Source organism: Heterodontus francisci, chromosome 16, assembly GCF_036365525.1.
Source record: "Heterodontus francisci isolate sHetFra1 chromosome 16, sHetFra1.hap1, whole genome shotgun sequence".
Taxonomy (NCBI): domain Eukaryota; kingdom Metazoa; phylum Chordata; class Chondrichthyes; order Heterodontiformes; family Heterodontidae; genus Heterodontus; species Heterodontus francisci.
The window spans coordinates 73304357-73318456 of NC_090386.1; the positions used below are offsets into that span (position 1 = coordinate 73304357).

Genomic DNA, 14100 nt, shown 5'->3' on the forward strand with positions numbered 1-14100 from the left:
TTCTCACTGCAGCAAAGGAAACTGAGGGGAGATTTGATAGAAGTGTACAAGATTATGGGAGGCTTAGATAAGTTAGACAAGGAAAAACTATTCCCATTAGCTGATGGTACAAAGACTAGGGGACACAGATTGAAGATTTTGGGCAAGAGATGCAGGGGGAATGTGAGGAAGACCTTTTTTACACAGCGAATAGTAATGACCCAGAATTCGCCATCCACAAGGGCCGTGGAAGCGGGGGCAATAAATGATTTCAAAAAGAAATTGGATAGGCACTGAAAGGAAATAAAATTTCAGGGTTACAGGGATCGAGTGGGGGAGTGGGACTGACTGGATTGCTCAGCGGAGAGCTGGCTTGGATTTGATGGGCTGAATGGCCTCCCTCTATGCTGTAAATGACTGTATGACTCTCAGTGGAACAGGATATACCCATGGCTGATGTAAGAGTTTGGGATGTTGACTGATAGGTCTGATTCTGTGAGTTTGACTATGTCAGGCTGTTATTTGACTAGTCTGTGGAACAGCTCTCCCAACTTTGGTCCAGTTCACAGTTGTTAGTGAGGAGGACTTTGTAGAATCAGCTGAGCTGGATGCACCTTCTTTGTGTCCTGAACTAATGCTGAGGTTGCAGCTAAGTGATCCATCTGGCTTTACTCTTTTCATTCTTTATAGTGGTTTGATGCAACTGTATGGCTTGGCAAGCCACTTGAGAGAGCAATTAAAAGTGAACCACATTGTGTGGGACTGGAATCACATGTAAGTCAGAGCGGGTAAGGACAGTAGGTGATATATTCGAGTCACTTATCACTTTCAAAATCAAATTAAATTAATGGATGCTTTATCAGACACATTAACTCAAAGAAAGGAAACTTGAGGGGATATATTAGTTCCAGTTCTTAATTTTCCAAGTAAATTACTTTAATGGATTCTGTATTAGATTTATTAACTCAATGCTGAGACTTCTTATCCAAGCCAACTATCTTCCTTTTTACTTTTTTCTTATATTGGAAGATAACTTTCAAGGACTCATATGATGCCAGACTCAATACTTCCTCAGGTTATTGGTTGTTGTATAAAATTGTTAGCTGACAGCATTTGAAGAAATGTTTATCAATGTGATCAATAATCTGATGAAGTTTGTATCCGTCTTTACAGTCCTTACAGGCAATTATAAGATTGTAATCATTCAAACTGCTATTAGAGAATTTTTCTCCAATCCCCATTTACCCTAGTTTTACTCATGTTCCTCGTCATGAAGTATCGGACCGTTATAAAAACACAAGTAGTTGACAAATGTCTTTTAGGGAAGGAATCCTGCCATCCTTACTAGCCCACATGTGACTCCAGCCCCACACCAATGTGGTTGATTCTTAACTGCCCCCTGAGATGGCCTAGCAAACCACTCAGTTATATCAGACCACGAGAAATTACTTCTTTGAAGATTATTCACTGTTGTTATGTAGACAAATGCTGCAATCAATTCATGCACAGCAGACTCAGACCAACAGCAAAGGAGATGACAAACCAGTTTATCTATTTTTTCTTGATGGTGGTCGTTCAGGAAACAACATTGGCTGGAACACATTGTCCATTGGATCTTTTGCCAAGAGGCAGATGAGGTTTCAGTTTAAAATCTCATTCAAAAAACTCTGGACCCAAGGTAAGTGAGGCGGGGTTGCGAGTCCAGTCTGGCAGGCCCCAGTGATGGAGTGGGGGGGGGAGGTTGGGTGTTGAGGGCAGCACTCCCTCAGTACAGCACTGTAGTTGCCCCCCTGATTCGCCAACCCCCATGCATGTACAAACGCAAAAATGGCTATGAGCTTAAGGCCTGCGGTCTGCTGATATACTTAATTAAAATGAGCACGAAGCATTGCAATTGCATTTTTTGCACACTGAATCAGATTGATTAACTTCAAAATACCAGACCTAAGGGCATGTGGTCGTGGAACAGGGCCAAATGCACTGGAATCCTGACTGTCTGGTACAAAACCGGATGAATGACCACCCTATGTAGTTAGATCACATTATGTGCTCAAATCCTAGAATGGACCTTAAATCCTAACCTTTTGACTCAGAGTTTCACCAACTGACCCATTATTTAAACGGAGAGAGCCTCCAAAAAAGTGCAGCACAGAGGAATCTGGGTGTTCTTGTGCATGAAACACAAAAGGTTAGCATGCAGGTGCAGCAAGTAATTAAGAAGGCAAATGGAATTTTGGCCTTTATTGCTGGGGAATTGGAATTTAAAAATAGGGAAGTTTTGTTACAACTGTACAGGGTGTTGGTGAGGCCGCACCTGGAGTACTGTGTACAGTTTTGGTCCCCGTATTTAAGGAAATACTGGCATTGGAGGCAGTTCAAAAGAGATTCACTAGGCTGATTCCTGGGATGAAGGGGTTGACTTATCAAGAACGGCTAAACAGGTTAGGCCCTTATTCATTAGAGTTTAGAAGAATGAGGGGTGATCTTATTGAAACGTACACAATTCTGAGGGGGCTTGACAGGGTAGATGTTGAGAAGATGTTTCTACTAGTGGGGGAGTGCCGAACTAGGGGGCATAATTACAGAATAAGGGGACACTCATTTAAAACTGAGATGCGAAAGAATTTCTTCTCTCAGAGGGTAGTGAATGTCTGGAATTTTCTACCCCAGAGAGTTGTGGAGGCGAGATCACTGAAAGTATTTAAAGAGGAGGTAGATAGATTTTTGAAATATCGGGGAGTTGAGGGCTATGAGGAGCTGGCACGAAAGAGGAGTTGAGGTCTGGGGCAGATCAGCCATGATCTTATTGAATGGTGGGGCAGGTTTGATGGGCAGAATGGCCTACTCCCGCTCCTATTTCTTATGTTCTTATGAACCAAGCTGACAGGTGGCTCACTTAAGTGACTTGTTTTAATTAGGCTAATGTCCCTGCGAAGAAAGCAGAGGAATACTTTACAATGCATTAAGTGGGCAGGATTTAATGGGCCACCAGGAGACGGGCTCGGAGGTGGGGAGGCCATAGAATTTCAACAGAAGGCAGGAGCGAGTGGAGGGCCCATTGCCTTCCCATCGCACCGTGATTAAGTCGGGGGTGGCAAAGGCAGAATACGGTCTTTCTACCCAGAGGCCAACTGAGGTCCTTAAGTGGCCAATCAGTAGCCACTTAAGGGCCTCTTCCTGCCGCTACTGGAATTAAACCAGTGGAGAGAAGGTTGCCCAGTGAAACAACACGGCCTCCCTGTGAGCTTGGAGGGGTGGGGGGGCCCTTCTCCGTGGGCAATCTGTGGTCCACGGAGGGTCCCTGGCGGCAAAGCTTGCTTCTCTGTTAACAGCCCCCGCCCCCGCCCTCAACACCCAACCTCCCCCCCTCCATCGCTGGGGCCTGCCAGACTGGACCCACAACCCCGCCTCACTTATCGTGGGTCCAGGGCTCCAGCGGTGGTCCCAGGCCTAGTGTAACACTAGCAGTGGCCACCGCTCTCGGCAGCACTGCCAATATTACTGAGCTGCTGGCCTTCTGATTGGTCAGCAGCTCTTGGAGGCGGGATCCCTGGCCTTAAAGGGGCGGGGATGCAGGCACTGGGCAGTTAATTGCCCAAGCACCACTGAATTGCACCTAGGAGCTCCGAAGGGCCGAGGCGGGGTTCACCTGGCTTTTTTGGTCCAGCACCGGGACTCTCACCAGCTTAACTAAATTCAGCCCAGTGTGTGTACCTATTAACAATACCAACAGTGACTTCCTGGTGTTACATTTAATTTTTCACAGCTTTGTTTTAAATCCAAATCTCCTGTATCTCCAGATGTGACGTGGAAGAATTATTTTGGACTCATCTGTGTTCACAGCTGAAATTTAATTGACATACAAACATTTGGGAAAATGTTTCGAAAGTATGATAAACATAGAGGACAGAGTGCAATCTCCCTTGCAATCATGATTTGGCAAGAACCTCCAGTCTTCTGCTGTGAGTCTCACTGCAAACAATTGAAAAAATTATATCTTATTGAATGAGGTGTAACTGGGTTTTTAATGGCATGTTAACTTCTTAATTACTGCTAAAAATCCTTACTGGCCCTGATTAGTTATTTCCTTTTGTGGAACGTCAAATTTCTCCACAATCATAAAAGTATTCATTTATTTTTTTAAATATTGTGGGTTTTTTTGTTTTTAAAGTCTGTCTTTATTTTAGCTGCTGTCTTGATACATTTATATACATTTATTCCACTATCTGAAAATGTAAATTGAAAGAGAAAGATTTTAAGTGTTTTAACTTCTAGGTTTGCCATGTGTGAATACACCAAGACATCCCCTTGACTTGGTGCCAGATTTAAATTGGCGTTGGGAAAGGAGGAATCTCCCACCACAGAGACTGCTAGATCTTTGTGGACAGTTTTCTTGCAGGTCGGTGGCGACACCCTTGCTTCATCGCTAACCACAAAATCCGGGCCTATGTTCAAATATAGTCAACATGTCTGCTGACAGAACTATCTTACTTCAAAATGCCAATTATTTGCTGGTGGTTAAGTAACAAGAAGCCAAACAGATTTGTTACTGGTGTATTATAACAGAACCATAAGACAATAAAAATTGACCGTAAATATCATTCAGTAGTCAGGTGATAAAATTACTTACATCTCAGATAGAAATATGGTGCATCTTTGAAATGACTAAGAAATGCATCTCACTAATTCATTTTCACAAGGGTTGTAATACCTGAAATCATAACTGTGACCATCGGTGTATACTAAAGACAAGTGTTGGAATTGTAAGAAAATTTAGCTCATAATTACCTTAAAAATTTGAGAATCAATGTTATCCAGTTTTATCACCTTCCCTCAATACATTGTACTTGATTCTCAATTTCCTGGATCATACTTATTATCAGGAAAACCCTATATGCCAAATGGGACATAATAATTTCATCGGTTGGAAACTAACCTTAGACTTTTAATGGAAAAAACCCCTACAAGTAACTTTTAAAAACCTAGCAGCCAAGATGGCCACTGCCATTTACAGCTGAAATACCAGGAGATTGGACTGGAGACAAAAAGTCTAACAGGAAGCCCAGCCAGGACAATGGCTTGCTCTAAGTGACTGAATTACCTAGAATGGCTTCATTAGCATGGCCATCAAGGCAATACCCACTCATTGACTTTGAAACAGCCAACGCCCCTCCGTGTGTATGGACATCCTGGGCATGTAGAACCTTGAATTTCATTAGAAGATTCCAGAAAAACCTCATTCGAAACAAAGGGGATTGATAGAACCATGTGACTGCCTGCTCATCTCTGAAAAAATTAGTTTTGTGATACAGACAGCAGGCAGGTTGTAACTGAGTGTACAGCAGCGAAACAGGTGGCTGCTCCCCTGTGTGTGTCTCTCTCTCGCCTCAGAAAATATCAAGAAAAGAACCGACTGCGACTGGGGAACCCGCTAACCCAACAGACCGCTATAGCCAGCCATCAGGGGAAGAGAATCAACTACCAATTCTGCCTTCAGGAAAACTCTGAACAAAGCAAGCCAACCGAAGCACACTTTGACCAGTGAGGACTGCAAGAATACAGCTTCAGCCGAGGACTACTGGATTTACAGACTGTATTTAAGTTCCATTTATTCTGGACTTCAATCCAACCACCAAGTCTGTTTCCCTCTGAAATCTATATGTGTGTGTGTGATTCTCGTATGAATTTGTGCGTGAATGTGCACTGTATTTTTAGTATTTTAAATTGGGTTAGAGTGTTAAGTATAATAAACTTACCTCTTTCTTGTTTAAACTCAAGAAAACCTGTCCAATTGGTTCTTTTGCAATCACATTAGAGGAAAAAGGTAAAACACTGACTGAGGTGGTAAGCACAATGAACGTTTTAAAAGGAATAAACCCTGTTGCAGTCAAACAAGAGAAAGGGTGAAAGGGGAGCCTAAGAGCCCCCTCCTCACCTGGCTGTAACAGAATGAAGAAATTATGTTAGTTTACGTGCCAATCTTGCTGTGGGAACTTACACCAACATTCTCAGCAGATCTCATTTACCTGCACAGGAATATAAAACTGGCGTCAAACAAGTACAAAGGCAGTGGCATTAGGAGTAATAGCTGTTGTCTTCTGCTACAGCACCTCATTGAATTGTCCACGACTGAATGTTGCAGACTGGCACATTCCAAGGTCCAGGACTACGTACTGAGGGACGCACTAAAGGTTGGGGCAGCTGCAGCAAAGGCTCAATGGGGAAAGGCCACTGTGTAAGGTCCCCCCACCAAGCTGAACTGGGGGGCTGGATCCATGGGAAACCCCTCAAACTGTATGGGGAAAATTTTGTGTGCTGTAAAATGTAAAAATGTATATGGCATGACAAATGAAATGGAAGGGTTGTGAGGCAACTCATGATTGTATTGAAGGAAACTGATCACCTTTGCACTGTTTGTATTTTTTGACTTGGTGCTGTTTGAAACTCTTTGGTAATGTATTTTTTTACAGATTTTTATGAATAAAGTATATTTTGGAAATTAAAAAAAAACTCATTCTCAGATTGTCTTGGATCCGCTACTTCTTCCTCTTTCATTATTATGCAAAACAGGGAAACGGTCATTGGGAAGGCAAATCCACTGCTTAGTATCTATGTGTGACGGGGAGCAGGAGTCCAAAACATTTCAGAGCTCTGAGACTGATAGCATTTTGCTTAGGTACATTGCAGGTTTCAGTAAGAATTTAAAAAAACTCACTAAGGTAATCACTATCAAACTCCAAAAATCTCAGTTACGCCTTATCAGGTGATTAAAGAAAAGCATGCACTAGTGTTGTGCTTTGTAATTCATGGAGGTTATGGTCGTACAAGGAAGAGTGCACTTGTGCACTTGCTGATTGATGCAATCAGATTGCATGGCCATGTAGGGCCAAATAAGTGCAATGTGATGTTGTATTGTAGGATGGTTACTGGATTGAAGAATGTGTCATTTGTTTAAATGTGATGGAACAGACATTGGTGATAAAGATTAACTTTGTGAAACAGATGAGAAGACTTCATTGATAAGATGAGTCTTAATGCCTCTTGCAACTGTCACTGAGGAGTTTTCTCTGCAACCATTCTCCTGATGCTTCACTCCTTGCTGTTTTGCCTCCAGCACAGGTATAGCCATCTCCTCAGTAATCTTCATGTCCAGGACTTTTTGAATGTCAAAGTTGTGCAGGGCACAGCAAGTTAAAATTATGCAGGATACATGATCTGGAGCATTTTGCAAAGTCCAGCCTGATCTATCAAGGTTGTACAAATATCCCTTTAACACCCCAATAGTTCACTCAATGATCATTCTAGTTGAGGCATGTGCCTCATTGTAGTACACCTCAGCTGTTGTTCTTGCAACTCCTAGAACATGGATGCAAGGGGTATGCCTTGTGACCCACAAGCATCTATTCATTAGTCTAAAGAGCTCAAGGATGACAGAATTCCTTAAGGTGGCTACAGTAGGACAACTTAAGGCAAACAGAAGAATCTTTGCATGTATGCATACACCAGCTGAAAATTAAGTGAGTGGTACTCCTTTCTGTTAAGCAAATTGAGGGGATTAATGCTAGCAGTTCATAATAATATGAGTCCATTGTACTCTGTATCTTGGGAAACCCATCAATGCAATAAAGCTGATGGCCAGTTAAAGTGTTGCCCTTGTAGCCAGCCCTTCAGCAAGAATGCATTCAACTTAAAAGAAACTGACATTTTAAAGCCCAAAAGAACATACTGCAAAAACGCAAGCTGTAATGGACAATTTTCAGAAATTGGCCAAAATTTGTCTCCCAGCATTTCACAGGACCTTGGAAATGGAACTAAAAAAACCTTGAAAATCTTACATAGACACGAAGGGCAGAATTTTACCGGTCCCTCAACGCCACGGGTCACAGCGCGGGGGCCGGTAAAATCTTGTGGGGAGAGAGGCCCACCTCGACCCACGAAGTCGAGAAGGGCCCACTGCATATTACTGGTGGTGGGGGGATCTCGATGTGCCCCCCCCCCCCCCCCACTGCAGCCTGGCAGCGGGTCCATCATCTGCATATTCAAATTAACTTAAATGAGATGCAAATAAACTTACCTGCAGGCTGTGGATGTCCCACACCGGTTTTACCCACTCCGAACGCGGCTCGTGCGCCTTCAGAACTCCGAGGCGAGAACCTGGCGGGGAGGGGGGAGGTATAACATTTTCAGGGCTGGAAGGGTGGAGAGGAGTGGGGAAAACATTTTTCATTTGTGTGGGGATGGTGGGAAGGGGTTGAAAGGCAAAGAGTACAAAGTTTGGGGTTTAAAAGTCAGGGCTGTCAAGAATATTTTTTCAGGAGGGGGGGTGGAGGGGGAAATAAATTTATTCTAGGATCATTGGGGGGGGGGGGTGGAAGTGGTGCTTTAATGTAACGTGTACTGTTTTTATTAAAAATGAAAGTCCTGGTTTCTTTAAAAAATTTAAATCTCTGCTCAGGGCTTAAAGCTCTTTAAAAATGGCGCTGGCGCCTGCGCAATGGCACCGGACGGCGTTGCCGGGTACGCGGCGGCTGCTGCTGTTGATGTAGTGGGGGAGTGGGGGGGCGCTCCACCTCCTCTATTTAAATAAGCCCCCACGCGTAATATTGCAGGGACGACGCATCCGTGCGGGATGCACGTCACCATTAGAGTGCGCCACTGCGAATTGCGGCGCACTCAGAAAATTCAGCCCACTAAGTGACTTCTTCAATATTCTAGTCAACAGATGGCAGGGGCAACTAAGCCACACAATGAAATGTGTCTATCCAAGATTTGACTGATTTGTCTCTCCATTGGATTGCTGTGAACTGCTATAGAACTATAAATAATACTTACAAGTTTAGGAAGGATGCGAGCATAAGAGGGGCGACAATCCCAGGCAGCGGAGGCACTCTGGTTAAAACCTCCCTGTACATGGATGACGTCGCCGTCTTCTGTTCGGATCCGCTGTCTGTGCACAGCCTGATGAACATCTGCGACCAGTTCGAACTGGCCTCGGGAACCAAAGTTAACCACGGCAAGAGCGAGGCCATGTTCTTTGGGAACTGGGCTGACCGATCCTTTGTCCCCTACACCGTCAGGTCAGACTACCTGAAGGTGCTGGGGATATGGTTCGGAAGGGCCGGGGCGTGCACCAAAACCTGGGAGGAGCGAGTAGCCAAGGTACGACAAAAGTTGAGCATGTGGGGGCAGCGATCTCTCTCCATTGTGGGTAAGAACCTGGTCATCAGGTGCGAGGCGCTCACATTGTTGCTGTACGTGGCGCAGGTCTGGCCCATACCCCACTCTTGCGCTGTGGCGGTCACCCGAGCCATTTTCCGCTTCATCTGGGATCTAAAATGGACCGGGTCCGGAGGGACACGATGTTCAAATCTCTGGATAAGAGCGGGAAAAATGTACCCAACGTGGCCCTCATCCTGATGACCACCTTCGTGTGCGGCTGCATCAAGCTGTGTGTAGACCTCCAGTACTCAAACTCCAAGTGTCACTACGTGCTGAGGTTCTATCTGTCCCCGGTGTTGCGAAGGATGGGCCTGGTCACATTGCCACGGAACGCTCCATGCAGTTGGACCATGCCGTACCACCTATCCTTCGTGGAGCAGTTTCTGCGGGAAAACACCTTTGACCACCGGTCCATCAGGCAGTGGTCTGCACGGAATGTCCTTAAGGCCCTACGGGAAAAGGAGACGGGGGATCCTGTCGGATGGTTCCCCGAGCAGACCGTCAAAGTCATTTGGCGGAATGCCTCATCACCAGAACTTTCAAACAAGCACCAAGATGTAGCTTGGCTGGTGGTGAGAAGGGCCCTCCCCATCAGATCCTTCCTGCACGCCCGAAGTCTCGCCCCCTCCGCGCAATGTCCCCGCGGTGGCTGTGGTGGGGCCCGCGGTGGCTGTGGTGGGGAAGAGACGGTTGCCCACCTCCTCCTGGAATGTATCTTTGCAAAGCAGGTGTGGAAAGAGATGCAGTGGTTTTTGTCGAGGTTCATCCCAAGCAGCTCTGTAACACACAAGTCTGTGCTCTACGGGCTGTTCCCAGGGACGCACACCGAGACAAACATCAACTGCTGCTGGAGGACTATCAATTCGGTGAAAGACGCCCTTTGGTCTGCCCGTAACTTGCTGGTCTTCCAGCGCAAAGAGTTGTCCACGACCGAATGTTGCAGACTGGCACATTCCAAGGTCCAGGACTACGTGCTGAGGGACGCACTAAAGCCGCAGCAAAGGCTCAATGGGGAAAGACCACAGTGTAAGGTCCCCCCACCAAGCTGAACTGAGGGGCTGGATACATGGGAAACCCCTCAAACTGTATCGGGAAAATTTTGTGTGCTGTAAATGTAAAAATGTATATGGCATGACAATGAAATGGAAGGGTTGTGAGGCAACTCATGATTGTATAGAAGGACACTGATCACCTTTGCACTGTTTGTATTTTTTGACTTGATGCTGTTTTAAACTGTTTGGGAATGTAATTTTTACAGATTTTTATGAATAAAGTATATTTTGGAAATTAAACAAAAAGTTTAGGAACTATGGAACCACTGTGTCTGGGTGTGCCCTCACATTCCTTGGAAATGCTAATCCCAAAGAACTGTTTTATTAGAGTGAAGTCTGATGATGTTGATGAGCCAGAATCTTCCCTATCGAAACACCTTCATATGTTAATGGACTATTCATGAACCCAGGATGCATGAGATAATTACAACATGTAAGAAGGTACAGTTTTGGGGAGTGGTTTGCAGCAATCAATGTCACGGATGTGATTTTCATTCTTTTTAGTCATTTTAAAAAAGTGTGTTCTTAGCAGTCGTATGAGATGCAAACAGCAGTACAGAAGCAGCAGATTTTCAGAAGCAGCACTTGGAGGGTTAACAGCATAAGTGCAGCACAAAAGAGAGTGGTCTTTGTGAGAATGATATCGATCTTTGTAAGTTTATTGATGTTACAATAAACTATTAAAAGATCAGTTGCACACATTGACCATTTTCTCCACCCAGACAGGTTAAGGCTGAACCTTAGAATTAGGAGTAAGAGGGAAGGTATGGGTTCCCTGCTGCCATACCAACTCTTCTAAAATAAATACTAGTGAACTAACAAATATGCATCTTTGAGTGATCCTTCACAAATCCCACATGGCTTTGTGAAATAAGCCAGTGGCATAAAAGTTGAGTGCAGCCAGCACTTCCACTGTCACAGAGCTGCCCAGGCAGACGATCTTGACTATCTATCTTCAAATAGAAACTCTCTCACACCTCTCTTACTGCCTTTTTGGTGAAGTGCACTTTTCTAACACAGAGCACTAAGATCTTCAAAAGATCTAGGTGGTCTGTAATTTTTTTTTGTGGGGGTAGAAAGGGTAACATCTTGTAGAGTACTACTGCTGTTTCATTCTCTTTTCCTCCATCTTATACTGGTCCTCCACCTCAATTAAAATTGCATACAAAAGAATGCCCTCCACGAATCGCATGGCAGATATTACCATTGAATCACTTCGCTCTGGCACAACAGCTGCAGTATAAATGCATTCCACAACCGCAAATGGGTGTCATACATCCGGCTATAAAATGAAATTTGATATCACAGACTATTTACAAACACAAATCTTACCCATATTATGAACTTGGCCAATTTGCAACCTTGTGCTAGATTTGTGTGAAGTGGTTGACCAAAAGTTCAGGTAAAATACCCAAATAAAAAAGGTCCTAATTTCCATAGTAACCAAACATGTTTGTTTCTTGGTGAAACCATTTCAGGAAATGGAAGTATGATTTTATATTCCAGCTAATAGCACATCCTTTTATGTTTTCATCATGATATTTTGGAAATATGATTTTGTGAAGGAAATTTATAACTCATTAATTGTTTATTGACGGACAATTATATTGATGCTTTGTCATTGATGCATTTTAGTTCAGTTAGAACCATTATTATAACATAATGCAATTTACAAAGGAACATAATTTAATACTGTTACATTTTCATTTCACAATCACTATTTTCAAACCCTGTATGATACATTTGATAACATGCTGTCCCCAATGCAGAGTCATCGAGAAATCAAGGTGGGTGTTTAGTCTGGCAGTAACACCTTTTTAAATAAAGCTATAACATTGCATCAAAGTAGCATTGTCATAAGCATATTCAGCCCAAATTGGTTTAACAAAATGTGTCAGTTTCTAGAAATTTTTCACTTTTATTCACACACCCATAAAATAATTAACAAAGAGATGCATGTGTTACAAAATAAAAATCAAATTGTATGTAAGCGTCAGAATAATATGAATTTCTGCTTTCAGAATTTGCTTTTCAGAACTATGATTATCTTCTTAGATTATTTTACCTGATTGGAGCTCCTCTCGATTGAGCTGGTTTCAACAGGACTGTGATGGTTGTATCCGACTCATTCAGAGGTGCGTCTGTATCATACAGTGGCATTGAGGGGGCTACCAACGGAAATCAAAATTAATCATAAACAGGATACAGATATCATCAGTTTCATTTTTAACCCTTACTTTTCATTTAGTATCCCACATTTACATCCCACTGTGTCAAATATCCATCACTTACTAAGACTGTGGCCAATGGCCAGTTGCCTGGTCTCAGCACTGTAACTCCATACTGGTCAGGAGGAAATGCTGCTGGTGATGCTGACAAACTGCTTGTGCTTGTCTCGTGCTCCTTACGGGCAGTAAGATGTCTCGAGCACTTTACATATCAGGAGGAAAGGAGTATGGTGATCATCGAGCATGGGGGATGGGAGGTTAAGATGAAGGAATCAAAGACAGGGCTGATATTGAGGGCTTAAAGGAGGTTTTTGATCGGAGGAAGGGAGGTGCGAGGTCGAGGAAACTAGGTAGAATTCTAGAAAGTGGGCGCACAGCGGCTGAATGAATGGCCACTAGTAGTGGACAGGAAGGAGTGAAGACAAAAGCAGTCCAGTGTTAGAGAAGTTGAGGGCACTTTTTTTATCCATTCTGAAAATCCCTTCTTTTCTAACATGACATCACTTTTCTTTTAACCATTGACCCTGGTCTCTCCCTGACTCCAGATTTCCCAATTGTAACTGAAATTAGGTAGGAAATTTCAAATTCAACCTTAAGCCTAATCACTTACTGGGTATCACAGGGCCACTGAACATGTATTAAGTTTAAAACTCCCTAATTACTGCCCACAAGGGAGTTCTAATAGATTGAAATGTTATTAGTGGAGGCTTTCTGCTGTTTGCTTGTCTACTAGTTGAATTCACTGACTGTTTTATGAATTGTACGTCCTGAAGGTCAATAGACACAATCAAGCATAACTTACTGATATAAAATCTGAAGACATTCTTTAAATGAAATGTCTAGTTTCACTTAGAAATGTACTAAAGTACTTCAGATCTATTGGTTAGTTGATAATGCTTCTGGTCTCCCATGGCAAGGTCAAAACAGCTCTTACAGTATTACTATTAATAGTGCTATTAAATACGACAGCTATTTACCTGTGTTAAGTGATGATTAAACATTTGAGAGATGGGATGCAAGCTTATGTAAATCATTTTAAGCTGCATTGACACTTAGGGATAAAAATTGAGTCGTGCCCATTTTGCAGGCATAAGAAGGGCACTAGAAAGACCAATATCAGGGACTAACATCCTGCTTCCTAAGGACATCTGACTAATGTCTGAATCGAAACTGGGCTGGGACATTTTTCAGGCACCGTTGGGCTCTTTGTATATGCTAATGAGGGGTCTAACACCTGTTTAGGAATCCTCCAGGAAATTGGCTTGCCCATGGCAATCTGCTCAGGCCTCCTAGACTTGGATGGGGCCTATCCAGCAGCTGCCATTGAAAATGTAAATTTATTTTTCTGACAGCCTGTCCACCATTTACAAGGCACAAGTCAGGAATGTGATGGAATACTCTCCACTTGCCTGGATGGGTGCAGCTCCAACAACACTCAAGAAACTTGACATTATCCAGGAAAAAGCAGCCCACTTGACTGGCATTCCAGCCACCACCTTAAACATTCATTCCCTCTACCACCAACGGACAGTGGCCATAATGTGTGTACCATATACAAGATGCACAGTAGCAACTCGCCAAGGCTCCGTCGATAGCATCTCCCAAACTCACTACCTCTGCTA

The 14100-nt window shown here is 43.5% G+C and overlaps 1 protein-coding gene across 1 annotated transcript in view; it reads right to left on the reverse strand.

Annotated features, from left to right (window-relative positions):
* Nucleotides 1–14100, reverse strand: part of ptprt (protein tyrosine phosphatase receptor type T) — a 1095010-nt gene that overhangs the window by 447312 nt on the left and 633598 nt on the right. Inside the window, exon 11 of the mRNA XM_068048566.1 lies at nucleotides 12316–12418. Within this exon, the coding sequence (XP_067904667.1) occupies nucleotides 12316–12418 (103 nt within the window). The remainder of the gene's footprint in view (nucleotides 1–12315; nucleotides 12419–14100) is intronic.